The sequence below is a fragment of the Manihot esculenta genome, chromosome 13, assembly GCF_001659605.2.
Source record: "Manihot esculenta cultivar AM560-2 chromosome 13, M.esculenta_v8, whole genome shotgun sequence".
Lineage (NCBI taxonomy): Eukaryota > Viridiplantae > Streptophyta > Magnoliopsida > Malpighiales > Euphorbiaceae > Manihot > Manihot esculenta.
Window position 1 is genome coordinate 25,372,775 of NC_035173.2, and position 25,571 is coordinate 25,398,345.

The 25,571-nt window shown below is 30.1% G+C and overlaps 2 protein-coding genes and 2 non-coding genes across 4 annotated transcripts; 3 read left to right on the forward strand and 1 right to left on the reverse strand.

The window, feature by feature from the left end:
• Positions 1–1,995: 1,995 nt before the first annotated feature.
• LOC110629246 lies at positions 1,996–3,322 on the forward strand. Its single transcript, XM_021776161.1, has 2 exons — positions 1,996–2,479; positions 2,607–3,322. Exons 1-2 carry the CDS (start codon positions 1,996–1,998, stop codon positions 3,320–3,322), a joined length of 1,200 nt encoding a protein of 399 aa, XP_021631853.1.
• A 7,812-nt stretch (positions 3,323–11,134) lies between these two features.
• LOC110629248 (zinc-finger homeodomain protein 2-like) lies at positions 11,135–13,984 on the reverse strand. Its single transcript, XM_021776162.1, has 2 exons — positions 13,698–13,984; positions 11,135–11,195 (listed from the first exon to the last, which is right to left on the reverse strand). The coding sequence occupies exons 1-2, from the start codon at positions 13,982–13,984 to the stop codon at positions 11,135–11,137; spliced, it is 348 nt and encodes a 115-aa protein (XP_021631854.1).
• Positions 13,985–21,309: 7,325 nt separating this feature from the next.
• TRNAM-CAU lies at positions 21,310–21,394 on the forward strand. The gene is given in 2 exon segments: positions 21,310–21,347; positions 21,359–21,394. It is a non-coding gene; the product is annotated as a tRNA-Met (tRNA).
• An 83-nt stretch (positions 21,395–21,477) lies between these two features.
• On the forward strand, positions 21,478–21,562 carry TRNAM-CAU. The gene is given in 2 exon segments: positions 21,478–21,515; positions 21,527–21,562. It is a non-coding gene; the product is annotated as a tRNA-Met (tRNA).
• The last annotated feature ends 4,009 nt before the right edge of the window (positions 21,563–25,571 follow it).

The following is a 25,571-nucleotide window of genomic DNA, read 5'->3' on the forward strand; positions in this document are numbered from 1 at the left end:
TCAAGAACTCGAAGTTATTTCTTTCATGCATATCTCTATGTGTTGGTACATGCTCAATATTAGATGATCTATTTACTCCTAAATATTAAATGAATTTATAATATATGAATTATGTAATGAAAGGCAAGTGAGACACATTTTATGATCGAACATATATATACCTCCATTTCATAAAAAGGATATATGTATACTGATAATATGTACAGTTATGTAGTTTTAATATTCTAAATACTTAGATATTGAGTTTAATTTCGTTTAAAACAGGTTGATTCATTTAAATTTTTTTTATCTTGGTAGGATTGGAGAATAACAAGAGAAAATTCAATTTGGACTCTACATTCTGAGATCAAACATGGTCACAACTAAATTCATAGAAGGATAAGGAACATAGTCATACTTGAACTCTAATTTCCAAATGAGCTGTGTTATGGACTACATTATGGGCATAACAAACTTGACGGACAGTGTCCAGCTTCAAAATTCGAGAAACAAATAGATAACTCTCATCTGCCAAGATGTACTCAACTTTGATTTTAGCTACTTGTATTTATACTAAATTAGGACTCTTAGCACTATAAAAAGAGGACATTCTGATGTATCTGACATCTCCTCTCATATTTCATCTCTCATTCTTAGTCATGAACATGTGTGGCTAAGTTTCTTCTTTTCAGTTCAAGAATAATTAAAGTTTCAGTTCAATTGGTTGTGAGATTTATATGATTCTTTATTTCCTCAATTATTTTTGGTATTTATATTATTCCTGTGTTTATTGCTTACTATAATTTTATTGATTGTTGCATTAAGGCGTCATTGCTCAATTGATAGAATGATATATTGCTATTCAGGTTAATTAAATCCATAATAATTAAATCCGTAATTATTTAGTTAAACTGAAATAAGTAGTGGATTAGATTGCGTAAGACCTTCCTAAGGAATAGTATAATCTAACTTAAATGAACCGAGCGTCTCGCGTTTGTTAGTTAGAATCAGGTCCTTTTAATTCTTAATGCAATAATTGGATTAAATCCTAGGAGCATCTCCTACAGTTGTCCAAGAGTTAGAACTAGTTAACAAACGTCTCTTAACTAGTTTAAAATCTAAGAAAGGATTGGATACCAGAAGCGTCTTCGATATCTATAACTGGTTTATCAATAATTAAATTGAGATTATTTTATATTTATAATCAACCAACAAAAACTGAAACTAAAATTATTCCTTTAACTGAATGTTTCTCATTTTAATTCTTTCTCTTCAATTTAATTACTTCTTTCTTTGAATTGATTTTATTTATTTCTCTACATTCAAAACCTCCTCCCATTTTATTTTATTTATTTTATTTTTGTTTATTCAATATAATTAATTTACTTACCAGCCTGTGGGATCGACCCTGTTTACCATTATCACAAATTTTATTTTTAAGTACAAATTTATTTTTGGTGGTTTCGACGCCCATCAAATTTTGGTGCCGTTGTTGGGGATTGGTTTTAAAGCTGTTTATTAATTCTTTTGAATGACTTTATTTAATCTTGCAACTAAATCTTAGATTTGCTTATAGGGATGTATTGTGGCAACGTGATGTATCCAAATCTAAGGTGTTATGAACCTTTTTTTTCTTTTCTTGCATCACAACTTTCACATTTGACCACTTTGGTACAAGGTATTGCTATAAGAAACTTGCAACAGCAAGTAAATGTAATGGGTGAATTTTATGATCCTTCTCAAAAATAATATGATGTTTGCTTGAACACTTATAATTAAGGATGAGGAGATCATTCAAATTTCAACTATGGAGCAACGCCGACCTGTTCCCAAAATCCTCAACAACCTCAGCAACCACCAGCATTTTCATCCAATTCAGGTATATCCTTGGAAGATATTGTTAAAATTTTGACAACTAACACACAACAATTTCAACGGAAGACTCAACAATTTCAACAAGAGACCCGAACGAGTATTTGCAACTTGAAAACACAAATAAGTCAATTGGCAATATTAATGAACAAACTGAAAAATCAAGATAAACTACCCTCTCAGACCATAGTCAACCCCAAAGAGAATGTAAGTGTTGTTACATTGAGAAATAAAAAAGAGTTGCTACAAAATCCTTGTGAGATAAGTTGTGGGCACAATGAAAATGCAGATTTAGAGACTGAAAGTACAGTACCTAAATCAGATAATAAATCAACTCCAACACCTGCATCTACTGAACTTGATACTTGGATAATTAAACCTCCATTTCCAGAAAAGCTAGCCAAATCAAAGAAAGAGAAAGAAGAGAAGGAGATCCTTAAGAGATTTCACAAAGTAGAGATAAATATAACATTGCTTGATACAATTAAACAGGTACCTCGCTGTGAAAAATTCTTAAAGGAATTATGCACAAAAAAGAAAAAGCTAGTAGATTACCAAAAGGTTTGTATGGATAAAAATATTTCTGCCGTGTTTCAAATAAAACTTCCTACTAAATGCAAGGACCAAGGTATGTTTTCTATTCCTATTAAAATTGATAATGTTGGTGTGAGAAAAAAAAATATGTGATTTAGGTGAATCAATAAATATCATGCCATTATCAGTTTTTCAATCTTTAAATATTTGTTCATTAAAAGAAATGGGTGTAGTGATTCAATTGGCTGACTACTCTATTATTTATCCTAATGGTGTGTTAGAAGATGTTTTAGTGCAAGTAGATAATTTTATATTTCCTGCTGATTTTTATGTGGTTCCTATGGAGGATAATAAATCCTCAGATTCTTTTGATATTTTGTTAGGGAGACCCTTTTTATCTACTGCTAGAACGAAAATAAATGTTTATGATGGCACACTCACCATGGAGTTTGATGGGAAAGTCATTAAATTTAATATTTATGATAATGAAAAATACCTTAGTAATATTTCTAATGTGTGTAGAATAGATGTCGGTAAACCTCTAGTTCAGCAAGTGCTTAAATTGGAATATGGATATGAGTTGAATACTAAATTTTGTGAGAATTTTGAAGAATCCAGCTCAATGAATATAAAGAAAAATTTTGATTGTTTAAAAGAATTGGTATATGAATTAAAAGCAAATAAACCATTACATCATATTGCTTCTATTGAGCAATCAACTAATATTCATACTAAATTTTTACCTTCTATTGTGCAAGAAATAAAAGTGGAACATAAATTACTGTCCGGTCAACCACCTCCATTTATAAATGAGAATCGCACTTCATACAGTTTGAAATTACCATTTCAACAAGTATTTCTCAAGCCATTTTATAAAGGGTTCAAGGTGGAACCAATTAAGGAGATTACTTTCAATGATCCAATACCAAATATCTGATAGCCATGATATTCAAATAAAGTCTAGCTACAACTATAAATTAGAACTACTCCTGCCATTCTCTAGCTAAATTTTAATTATTTTATTAAAAAATATTAAAATAATAATTAAAAAAAAATTACAGAGGTATGTTTATGTTCTTGGTTATGCCCATAACCAACCCTATGACAGGTAACAAGAATGTCCCCTTTTTTTATCTTTATTTGGTCTCATTCAATTTTTTTATCCTCAGTCATCTTCTCTTGTAGTAAGTGTTTTACAGGTTTGAGCATTTTACCTTAAGTAATTTACAGGTCTGTGGTTTTATATTTTTTCTTACAAAACAGTGTGTTTTGGGTATAGGAGGTGGTATTAGGGTTAATTTTTTTTCTTTCCTTTTTACTCTTTATTTTTACTCTTTCTAAACCTAACTCCCATTTTGTCTTCTCTCTCATTGTAATGACCTGGAAATCGAACCGCTACCGGCGCTAGGATCCAGATCGACATAAGGTCGCCGGGACCCGTAGCAAGCCTTACATTTATCCTGTATACCTGTTAATTCCCATACATGACCATACCATTACATAAAAATTTAAACTTTTCTTTCATTCACCAAGCTTACCCTGTGCATGCACAACTCATAATCATAAACCCCACACTGGAGCCCTCATCAAATGCTCCAATGGGGTAACATATCATACAATAAGCTTGGTTTACATAAACATCATTAAACATTTCATTAAAGAGAGATCATGTACCAAAAAGGGATTAACATACACTAGGGCCAAGCACAATTCTATCTTCAATACAATTCTTAACATTACATGACTATTCAATACATTACATCACAATATTCTCATGTCCACAACTAACTATTATATAAAACACTTCTATTCCTGCTGACCTCCTGGACTAGCCTGCACCTGCAAACCTGGGGGATTAAGGGAATGGGGTGAGCTACTAGAGCCCAGTGAGCAGAATAATAAAAATATTTAAAACATATGCTATCATGGAATGCATCACATCACAGACAAATCACATCAAGGATGAACTTGTCACCAATAGCCCTCTACACATTCCAATAGTGCCAGGGGCGTAGAATGGGCCTCACTGGTCTTTCTCTTACATTAACATAACATAACATTCCAATATGCCAGGGGCGTAGAATGGGCCTCACTGGTATTTCTCTTACATAGTGCCAGGGGCGTAGAATGGGCCTCACTGGTCTTTCATACCGTATCATCACTATCTCATATCATATCATATCATAGTGCAGGCTAAAGGATCATCCAACATTCATCCACATCAACAACATAATATGCAATGCAACATATTCGTGAATTCTAATGCAAGCACCCTAATATATCTCTTGGCATTCATGATGCGTGAATCATGCTAAAACTTTCATTATTTACTTTGAAACATAAAGAGTCATTCTACTCACCTCAGGCTAGCTCTGAAAGACACTGAAGCAGCTAACTCACTGCTGGGGTCCTCGGTTCCTCGGGTCCGAACCTACACAGGTGGACTCAAATGAGGGACCAAACATACATGAACATGACTCTAAACTATTCCCCAAAAACTCCCTAAAACACCTTAAAACAATCATAGAAATCATGCAAAGGAAGGCTGAACAGGGCACTTTCGGTGGCAGGTTCGGCAGCCGAAAGTCCCTCCAGAGCCGAAAGTCATGCACCTTCGGCGGCACTTTCGGCGGCCGAAGTTTGCTTCCAGATCTGAAGCTCATGCATGTTCGGCGGCACCTTCGGCGGCCGAAACTTCCTTCCAGGGCCGAAAGTCCACTTTCGGGGGCAGGGTTCGGCAGCCAAAGGCTTGCCTCCACAGGCAGGTTCGGCGGCCGAAAGTCCCTTCGGCTACCAAACCTGAGTTCTTCCAAAGTGGCAGAACTCAGCCAAACAATGCACATTTGCCTCCTAAACCTTCCAATCTCACATTTAGCTATTCTACAACATGCAAACTCAAACCAACAAGCATATAGGGGTCTCAAACTAACCTAAACCCCAACACAAACACAAAACAACTCAAAATGGCATACATTAACCACAAACTCAACATTAACCTAAACATGCATTTCTACCCCACAAATCTCATGAAACTTGTTTAAAACATGAAATGAGTTAAGGATCTACTCTTACCTCTTGAAGATCGAGAGGGGAGGCGATCTAAACTTGGAGATGGGAGAGATCTAGCTCCTTGGGTCTCCAAACTCCAAAAACTTGTTCTAAGCTCATAAATCTTAAAAAACAAAGTAAACACTGGTTAACACTTGAAGGATTTGAGGAAAATCATCAAAATCAACATCGGGAGAGCATAGACTCACCGTTGGCCGAAGATAGGGGAGAAAGCTCGCCCGTTTTTTGCCATGGGTCCTTTTATAGGGGCTGGCCATACCACCTTCGGAAGCCTAAAGTGCCTCCAAAACTCATGCAAGTTCGGCGGCCGAACCTGGGCCACTTTCGGAAGCCTAACTTGACCCCCTAAACTATCCCATGTTCGGCGGCCGAACCGGGAAATGCCTCCATGGTCTTTTCCATTCAAAATTCAGTTTCTTTCTCACTTAAAACCATAAAATACATTAAAACATTTCATAAAAACATGATTTTTACCCTTCTAGAGGTTTTCGACATCCGAGATTCCACCAGACGGTAGGAATTCCGATACCGGAGTCTAGCCGGGTATTACACTCATACAGCAGCAAAGAACCTATGGCTCCCAAAAGACAATCCGCCTCCACCATTGACGGCCGGCGAGCTTATACCTTCACTGGTTGCAACCCGTCAGCACCAGCAACCACCGCCGCTACCCCTCCATTGCTATTGCTAGCCATGGCCGATGCACGCGAAGCTGCTTGCGTCTCACCGGATCATGACGTCCTTCTCGTTGCGAGATCGTATTCCCCTCAATTGGCCACGGCCGACGCACAGAATCGTGTCGTCTCCACATCGCCGCTGCTCACGCCTCATTGGATCGCCCTGTAATTCTCATCGCAGGTCCCTCACGTGAAGCCATCGCAGCAGCTGATGTTGGCGATGAGCCACCTACTCGCACTGCTTGGCGTCAACAACCTCCTCCTATGACCACCACAACAGTCTCCCCCTCCACCGATTTATCCTCCTGAGCCACCATTGGCGGTGAGTATATTTTTTATGGGTTGCATCACTCCACCTTTACTTCTTTAGAAGATCAGTCTCCTGCCTCTCCAGTCGATAACCCCGTCATGGTAAATGCTTATTTTGCTGGTACACGAACACACCTTGGGAGGGGCATTAAATGGTAACTTTCATTTTATAAATGCAAAAGACAAAGCAAGGTATGCCTTAGTTTCAACTCTTTCTATTGTACAAGAAAAAATCCTACACGATCCTACTGTACATGAATTACATTTAAATGTGAATGTGTTGATTGCAAATATTGGTTGGGATAACTTTTTTGCCATTAACTGTCCAATCTAGTATGAATTTATTTGGAAATTTTATTCCACATTCTCTATTGATTTGCTAACTGGTTGCACATTAAATACAGCTGGGGTTGTTAAATTTAGATTATTGGGTCAAAGATTTGCATATTCACTCACTGAGTTTAATAGGGCACTTGGGTTAATTGATGATGAATCCGCACACTCAGAAGCCTATTTGAATGCATACCTGACATATGCGATGCCTTTAACCCACTGGCAGTACATGAACTACTCACACACCAACCATCGGAATCTTTTAATCCTGCAAAATCTAGTGATTCATATTTACATTCACCTGCACTGGTTTATTTGTATCGTCTGCTTGCATATTCTTTCTTAGGAAGGAAGGATTCTCTTGGGATCCTATCTAAGATTGAATTATTTTTTCTTTGGTGCATGACTGAGGGTAAAAGAGTCAATTTGGATTGTCTTATTGCTTCACAAATACGCACTGTTGTTAGTCATCGCAGACCTTTAATTCTAGTCACCCATATTGCTTTACATGAAAGATTAATTAACTTAATAAATAATAATTTGCATAAAGCTTGTGACATGTCACCTTTAGATTTAATGAGTCTCGATCAAATGGGTCTACTATGTAAAAATGGTGTTGGGTTTTCTATTTGTCCTCCAGGTCTTATCGTCCCACGACCCGATCGAGTGTTCAAAAGAGGAGGTGTTGTACACATGGCTCCTATTGCCCCTGCCCCATCCATGGCTAATCCTCCATTTGATGCCAGCAAGCTTTTCAAGCCCTCAATACCAAAATTAATCAGATGGAGAGTCGCTTCAAAAATACCTTGGAGCGTGTTGATACTCATCTAGCACTCCTAGTGAATAACGTCAGTGACATGCAGGCTACAATTCGTTCTCAACACCGGCAGCGATAGTAGGAGGATATGACATCCTTCCGGATCATATTCTAAACTCTCTTCTTGCTTTTTATTGTGATCCAAGTGTGGGGGAAAACTGAACATATACCTGCTTTGGTTGTCTTGTATTTTTTTATCACATTGAGGACATTGTGATCCAAGTGTGGGGGAGAGTCTATCCATATACATGTTGTTCATTTATTTTTAGTTTTAATTATTTTTTTTGTTATGTTTGGTTTGTTTTTTTTTTTTTTTAAATGATGACTTTCAGAGTTAAATTAAATTATTTTAAGTAGTTAGCACAAATAACATTCTCTTATCTTTTTATGCAAATCATTAGGAGATTCTAGCATTCTTCTTTATGAGTTGATAATATTGATAAAGATTTGTTAATAATATTGAATGGTTTACCAACAATGATTGGTTCAAATGGTATGACATTTGTTCCCTTTAAGCGAGGGATGTCTCTTGTGGATGGAAAAAGCTAGTGATTGAGAGAATTATACCCCGTAGGGGCCATCAATAGTTCCAAACATACTACTAATGATATGGTTTACCATCACCGATTGATTTAGGTGGTTCGGGCCCATTCCTCTTAAGCAAGAAATGTCTCTTGTGAATGGAGGAAACCAGTGTTTGGAGAGTATACCCTCATAAGAGCCAAAAAAATCTCAAACCAAGACTATAAAAATAAAAAAATATATATAAAATAAATAAAAATTGGATTCCTAGAGTTCCTTGGTAAAAATTATAACTTTAAGAGACTTTCTTGGTTGGTTGGGTATATGTTTCTTTATGCACTAACTTAAGAATTTGATTGAACTTAATTACATGATCACATATTAAGAATGAGTTTGTTGCATTTCAGGTTTGAAAATTATGTTGGTATTTCTTTTATGATTTGTATATATTGATGAGATTTTACTGTGGTATGTTGGTTGCTTGAAGTAAGTTAAGTTAATTTTGTGAGCCATTGATTATGGGTAGCTTTTGTAAGTCTTTTCGGATTAATGAGTACATACTTGAGGATAAGTCAGATCTAAATGTTGGGGAATTGATAATATGCACAATAATATAGTTTTAAAATTCTAAAATATTTAGATATTGAGTTTAATTTCGTTTAAAACAAATTGATTCGTTTAAATTTTATTATCTTGGTATTATTTGAGAATAATAAGAGAAAAATTCAATTTGAATTCTACATTCTGAGATCAAACGTGATCACAACCAAATTCATAGAAGGATAAGGAACAGAGTCATACTTGAACACTAATTTCCAGACGAGCTGTGTTATGGACTACGTTATGGGCATAACAAACTTGACGAGCAGAGTCCAGCTTTAAAATCCAAGAAATAAATAGATAACTCACATCTGCCAAGATGTACTTAACTTTGATTTTAGCTACTTGTATCTAGGCTAAATCAGGACTCTTAGCACTATAAAAAGAGGAGATTCTAATGTACTTGACATCTCTCTCATCTTTCATCTCCCATTCTTAACTGTGAATATGTGTGGCTAAGTTTCTTCTTTTCAGTTCAAGGATAATTAAAATTTCAGTTCAATTGATAGTAAGATTTATGTGATTCTATTGTTTCCTCAATTATTCTTAGTATTTATATTATTTTTGTATTTATTGCTTACTATTATTCTATTGGTTATTATATTAAGGATTCATTGCTCAATTAATAGAATAATATATTACTATTCAGGTTAATTAAATCCGTAATTGTTTAGTTAAACTGAAATAAGTAGTGAATTAAGTTGCGTAAAGTCTTTCTAAGGAATAGTATAATCTAACTTAAATGAACTGAGTATCTCACATTTGTTAGTTAAAATTAGGTCTTTTTAATTTATAATGCAATAATTGGATTAAATCATAGGAGTATCTCCTACGGTTGTTCAAGAATCTCTTAATTAGTTTAAAATTTAATAAATGATTGGATATCAGAAGCGTTTTCGATATTTATAACTTGTTTATCAATAATTAAATTGAGATTATTTTATATCTATGATCAACTAATAGAAACTAAAATTATTCTTTTAACCGAATGTTTCTCATCTTAATTCTTTCTCTTCAATTTAATAAACAAAAATTTCAAACAAGATAAGCAGTAAAAACTGACTGAGAGAACCAAGTGACTAAAAACTGAGATCAAAGGAAAACTACAAAATCTTCATATCTGCTTATACCCTGCTTTGCTAGAAAGTCGGCTAGAGAGTTTGCGTCCCTTGGGATATGGGTTCAAACAACCAAAGGCAATGATTGAAGATGAAGCAAAATATTACTAACAACTCTTGATAACTTCCATAGAGCTGATTCTGCATTTTTCACCAAAGTCTAGATACTGATATTTCTAATGCTTTGTTGGTAGCCAACAATTCAGTTTCATTGGACTCCATTATCCTAATTGGACAAGAGAACATGCATTTAATATGGCCTTGCGAGTTCCTTAGCACCCCCACCCACTGCACTTTTGCCAGGTTTTCCGCATGTTAGATCTTAGGATGGGTGTAATGGGAGGTCTGATGATCGGGTGCAGTTTGATCTCCATGCTAAATTTTTTCTAGTTTCTTTCTTAATAATATATTTATTTATAAAAAAAACTGTGAAATAGAATTAATTCTATATTGGGAGGAGATTGTAAAATGAACAATGTCCATACAAGGTGATCTCTCAATCACATCACCTTGAATGAAAAAAGCTTGTGACCTCCACACACCATAGAAGCAGGACCATCCAAGCTTAGAGCAACATGTAAACGATCAGAGCTTGAATGCAGAATAAGTGATAGGGATGCATTATAGAACAAAACTTTTTAACTCATAGGCACTACTACTCTATCTAGGCACTCTTCTATAAAGTCTCAGGTGAGACTAAGAAAGGCATATACTTATATGAACATTAACTTTATAGCCACTATTTATGCATGAAATAGGTATATTTAAAAAAAAAAAAAACTTTCACTCATCTTCATATATTATCAATGGCTAAAAAGTGCTCATATGAACATATATTTTTCTTAGTCTCTCCCTAATGACCGTTGGGCCGCAACCACCCGGAAAAAGGTCAAACTCAAAAAAATGAATCAAGCCCAAAGCTCCCGAAGTCTATCCCGGCAGACCGGTCCAACGCCTTCAGCCCTAATCCAGACACGCGAAGCAGGCCGGGTCACTCACAAGTCCAAGTCCAGTAGGAAGGAGTCCAGCCTGGTGACGTGATATGAAGAAGGACAGCAGGTCCAATCACTTCGCAGTCCTGCCCGCATGCGTGCCGGGGGAATTAAACGGCCGTTTGGCGTGGAGAGAAACTCTGACGCTTCCGTACATACGGGTCTAAACGACAGAAACAGATAGCACTGTAGCAGAAAAACCGTTAGGCGTCACTAGCAGACAAAGGGAAAGGAATAAAGAGAGAGGAATTTCTTCCTCTCCATCTAAGTTTACAATTGCACTATAAATCCTATTCTCTGAATTTCAGAATATCACTCCCTAAAATCTCTACCTTGCCGTACATTATCCCAAGTGTAAGGATAAGCCATATGCCTAATATCATGCAGCCATAAAGAGTTAAAGCATTGTAAAAGGTATCAATATAGCTCAATGGCCTCTCATTGCGTTCTGACTTCTTTCCTGCCAGTAGAATTTCATTAAAATTTCTTATCACCAAATATTCTGACATAGTGTGATTATTTCTTTCTAACATATTTAATTTTTATTAATTCAAGTTTTTTTTGGATGTAATTAAACACTAGAATTCACCCATGACAAATGGTAGAATTTTTTTTTTCTTAACGTTAAAATATTAAATAATTTTCACCACTTTGACATGGGAGGCTTTTTCAAAGCAACTAATAATGTGATTAATTAGTGAGCCAATCAGAAAATGAAGGGTTAATAGTAAATCCCTTTTAATCTTTGCTGCTGATGCTGCTTGCTTAAAATCTTCACATTGTTAACTGTCTGGCTCAGTGGGTCAGAGGTGATTTTCATGAAGTCCACATTTGTCTGCCACTTATTGTCTTAAACTCTCAGAAAGTTTCCATGTAAAGCATTTGCCCTCTTCATAATCTCCAAAATCAATTACCTTTGATTAATTTTCATCTATTAATTTTTTATAAAAAAAATATTTAAATTTTTCTATTTATTAATTTTACTCTTATTTCTATTAAAAACAATAATTATATTTCTATAATTTTCCTAAAATTTATCATCTCACATCTATTTTTATTTCACTTAATTACACAATTTTTTTTATTGGAAGATTACTGCAACAAATCTAAATAATTAGGAGAGATAAAAGATAATTTAGTTAAATTAATGAGTATTTTGTTATAATCAAGTATTTTAATTAGGTGAGAGTATTCGGTTCAAATATAAAAAAATTGATACCAAATTAATTCAGAAATTTCGTTTAGTTTTTTATTTATTTCAGCTTGATTTTTAATTTTAAAAATTTCAGTTATTTTCGTTCGATTTTAATAAAAAAAATAAAAAAATCAAATCAAATCGATTAATGATAATAGTATATTATTTTTAATAATATAAAGAGATTAGACTATAATTAATATTAAAATATTTCAATTAAATTTTAAAATACTAAAATTAATGTATAAAAAATAAAAAATCTATTAAAAAGTCTAATTCATCAAATCAAATCGAATCAAATCTAATCAAACTAATTTAATTTAGTTTGATTTCTGCATTCAATTTAATTTTTATAAATACTAAAATTTTAATTTTTAATTTATTCAATTTAAAATTTAATTTGATTTTAAATCAGACCAACCGAATACTTATTTCTTAATTTTAATTTATCATTCAATTATGTAAAAATTTTAAGAGATAAATAAAAATGAAATAGAAAGTAACTAACATTACTACTATTATAAAAAAAATCCAAATATTTATCACTTTTTACATTTATATCGTAATTTTAAAATTTTAGATAATAAAGTCAATTATTTCATATTTGTCTCAATTTTAACTATTTATCGTAATCAATTTTGATAAAAAAAATTTGTAGTACACATACAGTGGCGGAGCCAGGAGATTCCTTTGGTAGGGCACCATTGACTTAGCGCGACATTAATAATTTACCGAAATTTTAGCAAAACATCCCTAAAATATGGACATTTTCCAAATAATTTAATATATTTATCTAACACAATAGATCCAATATAATTTTATAGATAATAAATTCAATATTTTTCACCGAACAAAATAAATTTATTATTTATACATCTAACAAGAATTTGATCGACGAATTTTTAGTGGTCGCAATAACATTGGATCAAAATTTACAATAAGCGGACATATCAAAATTTGCAAAAGAATTTGAAGGATCCAAACACATCACACATCTAAGTAGCTCTGTATTTGGCTCAGTGAAATATTTATCCATTTCCATTGAAATAACATCAATTACCATCTCATTTCATTCAAAAATTTTTTTTTATAATTTTATTTACAAAATTATAGGTTTTAACTTTAATATTATAACTCAATTAATCAAATTTTATTTCTCATACTCAAATTTAATTTAATATAATATATGAAATACTCAAGTTTACTTAATTATAGCTGGAAATATAAATATATGAAAAATTATCAATATTTGATCTTTTGAAATTAATTATTTAATCTCTTTATTTTTAAAAATATTTAGTTAGTCTACGTCTTTCTTAACAAATAAGAGTATTTCAATCTTTGAAAAAAAAAATATTTTTATTGATTTAATTCATAAGTTAATTTTTTAAAACTCTATTGTTATCTAATATGAAAATTTTAAAATTAAATCAATAAACAAAAAGTTATAGAGTAAAATTATAAAAAAAAATACACTGATAATAGAGAGAGAAAAAGAAGCAAAGGAATCCAATCTCTTACTGAGTAGTAAGGGAAGAAGCATTTCCAGTAGTAGAAGTAGTAGAAGAAGAAGAATTCTTATGATTATGCATCCAAACTTTAAAAACTTGTCTATTAATTCCAACTCCTCTACAAAATCTCTCTACTTCATCTTCTTCATCTTTCCTCTGCAACTTCTACCCTAACTTCTCTGCAAATCCCAACATCTTCTCCTTCTGCTCCGCCGTAAACTTTGTCCTGAATCTCTTCGTCTTTCCACTGCTTCTTTCTCCCGGCAACCTACTACCCACATCCACATATTCCATCATTTCCATCACAGTCGACTGATCAGGCCGGCTGCTGCTGCTGCTATACGTTACTTTCCGGTGGAAATTGCGGTGGCAACCACAAGCGGCGCATTTTCCGGTCGCCGGTACGGCACGTGCCCCCCTTGCCGTACCGTCCCTCCGCCCCTGTACACATATCATGCTACATAAAATTATTTTTAAAAACCTGATTAGATAAAAAAATTTAAATATTTACTATAATTCATATTTATATCCAAAATTTTAAATTTTAAATTTTAAATGATAAAATTAAAACTTTTTCAATTTGTCATAATTATAATTAAAAGTATTAAATTGAATAAGAAAAGTTATTAAAAAAATTATAATATAATCTTCAAATAAAAATTAAATCTTTTTCAATTTATAACAATTATAATCAAGAATACTAAATTGAATAAGAAAAGTTATAAAAAAATTATAACATGATCTTTAAAGTTTCATTTAATTAATAAAATAATCTTAAAATATATATTTTTATTTCAACTTTTTTATTAATTTCATTATTTACTTCTCCTTCTTCACATATTATAGTTTAATAAAAAATTTAAAATATAAAAAATTATATTATAAAATATATAATATTTTATTTCATTTATTGTTATTATATGAAATACTATTTTTTATTCTATCAATCACATATTATAGTTTAATAAAAAATTTAAAATATAAAAAATTATATTATAAAATATATAATATTTTATTTCATTTAATGTTATTATATGAAATACTATTTTTTATTCTATCAACAAATATATTAATATACCTTATAAATTTATTTTTATATAAATGAAAAAAATAAAAATATTAAATATCTCAAATAATTTATAAAAAAGTGGTTAACGTTTCTAAATTTTTATAAAAATTATAAAGGAATGATTTTACATACTAAAATATATAATATTTTATTATATTTAATATTATTAATATAAATTATAATTTTTCATAAATTAAAAATATATACATAATAATGATGAATATAAACTTTCAATAAAATACTTTAATATATAATATTTATATGTGATATTTTATATATTGAAAAATTTATTTGTAATAAATATTTATTTAAAATTACGTATGATAAATATAAAATAAATATATTTAATATAAAATTTAAATTAAAGGACTATATATTTATTAATGTAAAAATTTAAAAACTATATTATAATTTATCATTAATATTTTTATATTTAATTTAGTACTCTTCATTATAATTGTAATAAATTAAAAAAATTTAATTTTGTTATTTAAAATTTAAAATATAAATATAAATTAACGTAAACGTTTGAATTTTTTTTATTTAAAAAATATTTTTGAAAAATAAATTTACGGCACATAAATTACAAATTTTTTAATTAAAATTAATTAAAATAAATTATTAAAATTGAGATAAATATGAAAAAGTTAATTTTATTGTTTAAAATTTTAAATTAAAATATAAATATAAAATATATTAAATATTTAATTTTTTTTAAATGAAAATATTTAGATTTTTTATCTAATAGAACTTTAACATTAATATTAAAATTATATTTAAAACCACACACAACATTTTTAATTATTTTCATCATGTAATTAAAAAATCTCATAATAATTACTGATCGAAAAGGTACAATAATTTTGGAGTGACCCAAAAACTTTTTTTCATTAATTATCAATGCATGATTTTTATTTTAATAAAAAAAAAAGATTTCAAAATTATTGAAATTTTGATGGCTCTCCTTTTTTTCCCACATAATTAGCTAATAATGAAAGTGGATTCATTCATTTGTTACCATCAATTACTCCATACTTTGAAACTTTAAAGATTTGCCTCCTAATCACAACAAGTTTATTAGTATGAATCACTAATTAATAATTCAGTATTTATCAATCTTATAGATTTCTTTAGGGTTTTAAATCCTTTTTCTTTAATTTTATCTTTATAATAAATACCCTTTTATCTTTTTGAGTATATAATAATTTAATTTCTATTATTGGAGCGTGATATTCACTTCTTTTAACGGTTGATAAAATTATGAACCTCTCTGATTCACTCTTACTACAAAATAACTATAAAATTTCCAAGATGGAATTATATACATTGGGACACACATGCGTCGAGTGAGGACAAGATGGTGGGGAGCCTAATCAAAAGGGAACCATCTTTTCCATCATGATGGTTGCGAACCCTTCATCATGTCATTTCAATCAGGCCCATATTAAGGGAATCATGCTCACTGACTCAGCCAACTACCCCACATAATTCCTTGGGTCCCACTCTATCTCCTTAGGGTTTTGCTTTTTCTTTTTCTTTTTCCTTTTTCTATAAATACTCGTACAAATAATTTTTTATATATTTAATTTTGATTTAAATTATTAACCAAAGGGGTATTTTCCAATAGGTGTTCTCCAATTATATATAAGATTATTTAAAATTTAGGATATTTAAATATCTAAAAGAAATCTAACATCTAAGATAAAATAGGATAATTTTTTTAATATATAGTTTTAGTTTAAATTTTAAATATGAAATATTTTTAAAGTTTAGAAATGAGTGTTTTTATTATTTAATTTAATAATATTAATTATTAATTATTTTAATAAATAGTTATTTAAATAATGATTAATTAAATTTTATAAAAAATAATTTTTTTATAATTTATTATTTCAGTAATTAAATATTAATATTTTAATTGAATTAAATATTAAATATTAATTTTAAATTTATTAACGAATAAAATCTATAGGTCTGTACTGCTTGATTTAAATTAGTCATATTATTTTGGGATAATATAGACTAAAAAATAAATTAAAAAAAAAAAAAGGAAAAAGAAGTTGGAAAGAGGGCAAATGGGCTGGCGTGCAGCTATATGGAGAGAAACTGACAAAAGAAGAGTGGGACACGTCCAACTGGCTCCAAAAGCCTCTTTGGGCCCATTTTATTTCACCTAAAAGACCTCTCCGTTGACCTTTCTTTTCTTATTCTTTCTTTTTTTGTCCATTTCTGCTCTTTGACTTTTATTTTGTTCTCCATTAAATTAATAGCCTAAATAGCCTTCATGTATTTTCATTTTTTTTTAATTTTCTCTTACAAATACTATAAATCTTAAATAATATAGTCATTTATTTAAAAGAATATGGTTCACATAATTACTGAAATAAATAAATAAAATTGTTATTTATTAAATAAAAAATATAATACTAAATTTTAATTTTAAATTACTTAAAGTCAATCATATAATTTTTTCATTCAGTTTTATGAAAACAGGCTTGTTTATAAATTACTTATTGCCATGTCCGCAAAATCAATGATCCACCCGTCTAAATTTCAAGATTCAAAACACAACCTATATAAACTATATTGTTAAATTATATAAAAATTTAAAAGAATCGGAGAATAAAAATTACAGTATAATCTTCAAATTTGGGGTTTTTAATTATGATTATATTTTTTTAAAAAAAAATTATAATTTAATATGTTTGGGTGACTAACGTAAGCTGAAGGTCAGGATGATATCAGATGGAATTTGAAGCGGGAAAGTGGAAGATGGTTAAATAAGCACTGAGCTGTTGTTACTTATGATAGTCTTCATGATACGTGGCCCATCTTATGTACGGACACGTAGCTCTTCATTCCGCAGTCTCTCTCTCTCGGTGGTTCACTCTTCAAACACCTGGACTGCACACGCACCATCTGCCTTCCGCGGCTCTTGTTTTTATTATTATTTTTAATGAATTTTATTAAAATTTGTTATTTAATCTCTATCAAAAATGAATCTTTTAGATTTTAAAATATTTCATCTTTTCAAAATATTATTATTTAACATTGATGTATAGCTTTTTTTTTTTTTTCCTTTAAACATATTTTAATTTTATATCTTCACAATTAGAAACCTTCATTTTTTGTTATTTGTCAATTGACTATACATTTTAATCATTATAAAATTATAAAATTATAAAATTTCCATTTCAATTAATATATTTAAATTAGTACACAAATTAAAATATTCAAAATTATTTATATATTGATTTTTTTTAAAAAAAATCATATATTGAAAACATTTTTGATATCTTAGAATTAAATATTTTCTTTATAAAAGGTGATTATAAGAAACTTATTGTGTTGAAATATTAACATGTTCAACATTCCATTCATGAATTAATTTTCATTCTTTATGTTAAATTCAATTAAAATCAAATAAGGTCTATAGTAGGATGGGGAAAAAATAATTCAAGTCTACACGTGCTAATATAATATTTTTATATATATAAAGTTGAAAAAAGGTTAGTTAACTTTACATAAATAATTTATTTTTAAAAAATTAAATTTTATTTTTTGATAGTTAAAAATATGGGTGAACAGTATTCGGTTTAAACTGAAAAAATCAATCGAATCGAATCAATTTGAAAATTTAGTTCGGTTTTTATACATTTCAGTTCGGTTTGATTTTTAATTTTAGAAATTTTAATTATTTTGGTTCAGTTCGGTTTTAATCAGAAAAAATCAAAAAAATCGAACCGAACTGATTAGTGATAATAATATGTTTTTTGAATAATATAGAGAAATTAAATCATATTAAAATTAAAATATTTTAATTAAATTTTAAAATATTAAAAATAAAGTGTAAAAAATAAAATAATTATTAAAAATTAAAATCGATCAAACCAAATCAAATCGAACCGAATCAGACCGGTTCGATTTGGTTTTTGATCAAAATCGGTTCGATTCAATTTTCATAAACACTAAAATTTCGATTTTTAATTTATTCAGTTCGATTTGATTTTAAATCGAACCGACTGAATGCTCACCTCTAATTGGGAAAAGAGAATTCGAAGACCCAAATTAAAAATTCCACATAATCATGTTAATTTTTTTTTAAGAGAAAAAAAATTATTGATGTTGGGCTTGAAAAAGGCCTCAGTCGACTTGTTTTTTACTATATGGGCTTTAGACACATCATGCAAGAGCCGCTCAGTAGAGGGCTATCAAAATGAATAGAGCGAATTGCAATTTAGATTTTGAAAATTATTATTATCCTATACAAACCGGTATCTATAATTTCTATAAAATTTTTAAACGTTTTAAAGTTTTGGTTACATTAAATACTTATACATAATTTTATAAGGCTACAAATCATTTTAAAATTTTCATTAAATAAAATCATAACTTTCTAAAATATATCTATTTTTTAAAAAATAAAATAATATTTTTTTTACTTTTTAATAATAAATTATATTATATTTTTAAAATTTAAAATTATTAAATAATTTTAATAAAATTAGAAGACAAACTTAATCCAAAATCTTCAAAATTAATGATGAATTTTGAAGATCTTTTACATAACCAAAATCTTTGCTTCAAAGAACAAATCTCAAAACATCCTAGATTGCTCAAAATAAATAAAAATTTATTTGATATAATGTAAAATTATTGAATATATTTGGAGTGTATAAGTTGATTTATACCTCAAATAAATGGAAAAATATAATTTCATATGAATTTCACTAGATTTTAAATAAAATTTCTTTTAATTATAAATTACGTATTAAGATTATATTAAATAAATGTATACAGTTAAATGTATGAAAAATTTTTTCACATATAATAACCATCTATTTGTATGGGTCTGTAATGATCTATCCTCCTCCTCCTCCTCGAGTATATTAATATGAGATCTAAAAGTATTATTGGTGTTGTTTCAATGGATTGTTAGAATTTTACCAATTTTAAAAGTCTTTATTGGTTTGTGTATTTTTATCGGCTCCTTTGAGCCTGTGAGAATTAAAGAATCAAATCAGTTATTTTTGTTGGTTTATAGGTCTTTATAAAGTGTGTATCATCATCGGTTGCTTTGGGTCTTTTATGGATGATGGCCACCATTACTTCTAAGAATCTAATTAGGATTGTGAAGTTGTTTTTTTATTTGTGATGAATGAATTACTGGATTTCAACGGTTGATTTTGGGTTTACTCGATTATCATGCTTTATGTTCTTAATTTAGATTTTGTGTTCTTGAGTAATGTTCATTTTTAGTTCATTATTTTAATTAAATTTTTCTTTTTTAAAAGATAGCGATACAGAAAAAGGATAAAATTATTATAAATTATAATCTAGAAGATACAAACTTGAAAAATGTTTTAAAAGTACAAAATAAAAAGAAAAAATAAAGCCTAAGGCTCAATAAATACATCTAATACAAGGCCAAAGAAGGCTACAAGCCCAAGTCTACAGTCCAATCCTAACATAGAGCTCTAAGGAAAGTGCCACTATTGATGAGAGTAAATAGCACCAAGAGAGGATTCTCCATTTGTTGAGCTCCAACAACCATATATAACCATGCTTCTTAGAAGCAAAGACTCTCTAGGCACCGGGAAAACAAACATTAAGAACATGCCTCGTCCATAAGAAACCAAAAAAATCATGAGTCAACGGAAAAACTAAAAATGGAAGAAATCTTCCTCAATAGTACTAGAAAATGTGACTGAACAACTTATTGAAGATTGAAGGAGCCTAAAAAATATAGATCCAGAAGCTTAGTTCAGAAGAGGGCCAAAGTAAAAGGAAACAACATCCAAGCCAATACCAGTATTTTGGCAATGGAAGGAGGGTCTGGATAAAGCCTTCGTTAGAACAGAGCCTTGAAATCAGTTGTTCATGCAGTCAATATTAGCTTAGTGATCTCAAGGTGCTTCAAATCCAACCATTAAAAGACCCCATCGTAGCTAAAAAAGACGAAAAGGAAATAATAAAGTATCAAATAATAGTGAAAAGACCAAGCTACCTGCAATAAAAAGAAAGAAATAACCAAATACTAAGAAATCACTCATACATCTATAGAAAACTCTCATCAGGAAAACTATACTGCAAGAAAAAAAGAAGCAAAATCATATATACATCTTATCCTAACTATGGGGAGGGTAATCCACAGTCAGAAGAGAGGGAGGAGGTCTCCCTTTACTCAGAAAGAAAGACTGGAGAAAGCTAACACTAGCCGTAAAAGAAAGGGTCTTTTAAAATAAAATTAGAGAAAGAAGAGTGTAAAGAATAACCGAGGTTAAATTTCAATTTCTAAGAATTTATTTGATTGATATTATTAAATTGAATTGAATTTTATTATTGATTTTAATTTATGAGTTTGTCCTTAGTTTCCACATACATATACGATATATTTTTTAATTCTTTGAAATTTATATTTCAATTGAAAACATTAAATATTTTTAATAAATAATAAAAATGATATTTATTATTAAGAAAATAATGTTTTATGATATTGGAACGAATTTTAGCTTTAATAAAAAGGTTTTAAAGCTAATTGAATTAAAAAGTTCAAAATTAATTTATTTAAAATTTGGTATAAAGTACAGATTTTATTTCTATTGTTATTATTATTAACAAATAACAATCGCCTCACTTCTTTTATTAATAAATTATCCAAAACTTAAGACCTGATAGTTTACATTATAAGATGCGAGCCTACAACAACAAAGGGGTGGTGGCGCAGTTGGCTAGCGCGTAGGTCTCATAGCTCCTGAGTTATCCTGAGGTCGAGAGTTCAAGCCTCTCTCACCCCATTTTCTTTATTGTTTTTAATCTTGTGCAATTATATATGGCCACTAATGGTGAGGAAGTAAACACATACTTCCAAAACAACAAAGGGGTGGTGGCGCAGTTGGCTAGGGCGTAGGTCTCATAGCTTCTGAGTTATCCTGAGGTCGAGAGTTCGAGCCTCTCTCACCCCATTCTCTTTTTATTGTTTTTAATGTTGTGCAATTTTATGTATGGCCATGAGGGACTAAAACACACACTTCTAAAAGATTGTCAAAATGCGATACAAAATATAATATCTTTGATAATTTTTTTAAAAGGAAATTAGCGCCACCATTATTTTAAAAAAAATATTTATAACTTAAAAAATTATAAATTAATACATCAAAGAGAAAAAAAAGAGAATAATCATTATTTAAATAAAATTATTACTTGAAAAAAAAATTTACGAAACAATAGAATTATTACGTTAGACATATTCACCGACTAAAACAGACAAAGGGTATGAAAGTGAATCGTTAAAATTCAAAACTAAATTGAAAGATCTAATTAATTATCAGGAATATAAATAAGTTAGGAATTTCAAGAACAAAACTAAATATCGTATGCTAAATTATTAGTTGTCACGACCACCAAATCTCAAGGCTCTTCCTTTCGGTCACCACGCATCCATGTATATTGATAATTGTTGAATTCTTATACCCAGGTCGAAGTCGAGTTCACATTGAAAAGTATTGATAATTATTAGGTTCTTATATTCGGACTATAGTCGAGCCCAAATTAAAAGGCTAAACCATACCCCATCCAAGCTTAATGTGTAGGCCAGACCACTAACAAGCAGCCCAGATTTTATTCGGACAGGCTAGACCAAACGAGAAATAAGTTCACGTGAAAGAGTTGCGGCTCATTAGAGGTGACAGATACGCAGAACAACGGACCCTAAACGTTAAGGATCGTATCTGCATGACATTGAAGAGCATAAAATAGTCGTTTGATAATGGAAAAGGAGGCCGTATGTTCGTACATGCTCTGTGCGAAAATGACAAGGTATAGGGGTATATGATAATAGTTATACGTCGCGATAAAAAATGAAAAGAATAAAGAGAGGGAGGGGAGCCAATGAAACTAAACTCACACACACATACTTAGAGATAAGTAGTATTCGGTTCAAACCGAAAAAACTTATCGAACCAAATTAATTTGAAAATTCAGTTTGATTTTTTATTCATTTCGATTCGGTTAAATTTTAATAAAAAAAAATAAAAAAAAAAACCGAACCGAACTGACTAATGATAATAATATATTTTTTTTAATAATATAGAGAAATTAAATCATATTAAGATTAAAACATTTTAATTAAATTTTAAAATACTAAAAATAAAGTGTAAAAATAAAAAATTTATTAAAAATCAAAACGATCAAACCGAACTGAATCGAATCAAATCAGATCAATTCAGTTCGATTCAATTTCTGATCAAAATCGGTTTGGTTCGATTTTTATAAATACTAAAATTTTAATTTTTGATTTATTCGGTTCAGTTCGATTTTAAACCGAACCGACCGAAGGCTCACCCCTACACATTCCTTAATTCTACCTCTATTGAATATCAGATCATCACACATTCTTTGTCTGTGGGCTCTCAGGTATAAATTTATTAATTAATTTTTTTTAATTTTAACGATTAAATATTATAAAAAATTTAAAATACTTGATTAATTAATAACTTTTTATAAAATTAAAAAATTATTTAATAAATTTTTTAAAATTATAAAAATTAAATAGTAAAATATTTAACGATTAAAATTAATTAATTAATATATTTTTAAAACGTTAAAAAATTTATTATTAAGTCCTTAATTCTCAATAAATAAAATAAAATTTATTATTAAGTCCTTAATTTTTTTAAAAATTATTAGCTCATTCTATTTGAAAATTATAGAATATCTTTTTTTTTTTATAAAATTACACTTTTAATTCTTTTATTAAAAAAGTTATTAATCTATTTTGAATATTCATGTTACTTAGTTCGTATAATTTTAATTACACATATTATTTAATATCTATATATTTGTTTTATAATTTTTATTTTCTTATTATTCTAAAATTATTATCCACTTTCCTTTTTTACTTGATAAAATAACTATTATAACTCTATTTAATTTTATTTTATTTTTAAAATAACTTATTATTAATTGTTATTTTCTAAATGAGTATTCAAAATATCTCTTAGTATTTAATAAAATTTAATATCTTTAAAATAAGTTTAATTAGAAAGTTAATGAAAAAAATTATCTTTTTTAATATGTGTAAAAAAGTAAAATTGATAAAAATTTAAACACTGAACTGAAACCGAACTAGATTTTACTTGAAACTCAAACTCTGAACTAAAATCGAACTCGATTTGTTGTGAGCGCGTGAACAGAAACAAGATAAAACAAAAAAGAAATCGAGGGAAAGAACAGAGAAGAAAAAGGTACAGAGATTTACGAGTTTAGATTGATCTCGGAAGATTGCCCTACATCTCAGAAGAAGGAACCTTTTATTCATGCTGAGTTATAGAGAGAGAACAAACAATCACACGAGCTCAGAATCGATTACAAATCAACACAATAGAGATAATTCAGCTCGAAATAAAAAAAATGACAAAAAACAAAGAAACATATGTTCCTTAAATAACAGACTCAACGACCTTGCCCTAAGAAAAAGACTGAAAATCTCCTCAGTTTTTTTAATGAGACCGGAATAAAAATGTTGTCGTTCCTTTTTTTTTCCCTTCTTTTAACTCTTGTCTAAAAGCTTCGAGCTCTTTGAAAAATTCGAGCGTCAGTCCTTTAATTCTCCACCTTGCTTACACTTCTTCTACACATGTGAATCGTCCTTCCTTCTTCAACTTGACATTCTTTATTCCTCAGTCAGCCTCAATAAGCTCAACTTCCTTTTGAACTTATTGACAGGTAAAGTCTTGGTCAATGCATCAACAGAGTTTTCTTCTGTATGGATTTTCAGAACCTTGATAATGCCTTGAGATATTAAATCTCTGATGAAGTGCAATTTTTATATCTATATGTTTGGTTCTTTTATGTTGCACGTTATTCCTTGATAAACTGATGGCACTCTGAGAATCACAAAACACCTCTACTGTCTCTTGTTTGAATCCGAGCTCCTCCATCATACCCTTTAACCAGACTCCCTCTTTAATGGCTTCCTGATATGACTTTTGATTCTTCAATTTCAATCTCTTCTGCAGATGTGGAGGCAAAAGCCATAGTCTTAGCCTCATTATATCTTAAAGGGGGTTTGATTTCTTTTCTTCCTCTATCCCTTGCAAGAATATAATCACTAAGATATTCTTGCTTGGACTCAACCTCTTCCTCTAGCTTTTGTCCCGATTCTTCATCTTCAGTGTTCTCAGATTTATAATCTGAAGAGATGTCCTTTTCTTTAGATCTTGATAAATTCTCAATTGTTCTCTGAGTAACTCCACCTTGATCTTTAGTCCTTTCACTATTTTTGTTCTATAGTGTAGGAACATGTAATACCCGGCTAGACTCCGGTATCGAAATTCCTACCGTCCGGTGGAATCTCGGATGTTGGAAGCCTCTAGAAGGGTAAAATCATGTTTTTATAAAATGTTTTAATGTATTTTATGATTTTAAGTAAGAATAAAATTGAGTTTTGAATGAAAAAGACTATGGGGGCATTTCCAGGTTCGGCCGCCGAACATTGGATAGTTTAGGGGGGCAAGTTAGGCTTCCGAAAGTGGCAAAGGTTCGGTCGCCGAATCTCATGTTCGGCCGCCGAACTTGCATGAGTTTTGGAGGCACTTTAGGCTGCCGAAGGGTGGTCTGGCCAGCCCCTATATAAGGGCTCCATGGCCGAAACGGGCGAGTTTTCTCCCCATTTTCGGCCACGGTGAGTTCTTACTCTCCCATGGTTTGTTTTTGATGTTTTTCCTCCAATCTTTCAAGTTTTAACAAGTTTTATCTTGGTTTGAAGATTTTTGAGCAAAAGAAGTGAAGTTGTAGAGCTTGGAGACCCAAGGAGCGAGATCTCCCCCATCTCCGATTTGGATCGTCTTCCCTCTCGATCTTCAAGAGGTAAGAGTAGATCCTCACTTCTTTTCATATTTTGGTTAAGTTTCATAAAGTTTCTTGGGGTAGAAATGCATGTTTAGGTTTATGTTGTGTTTAGGAGCAATGTGA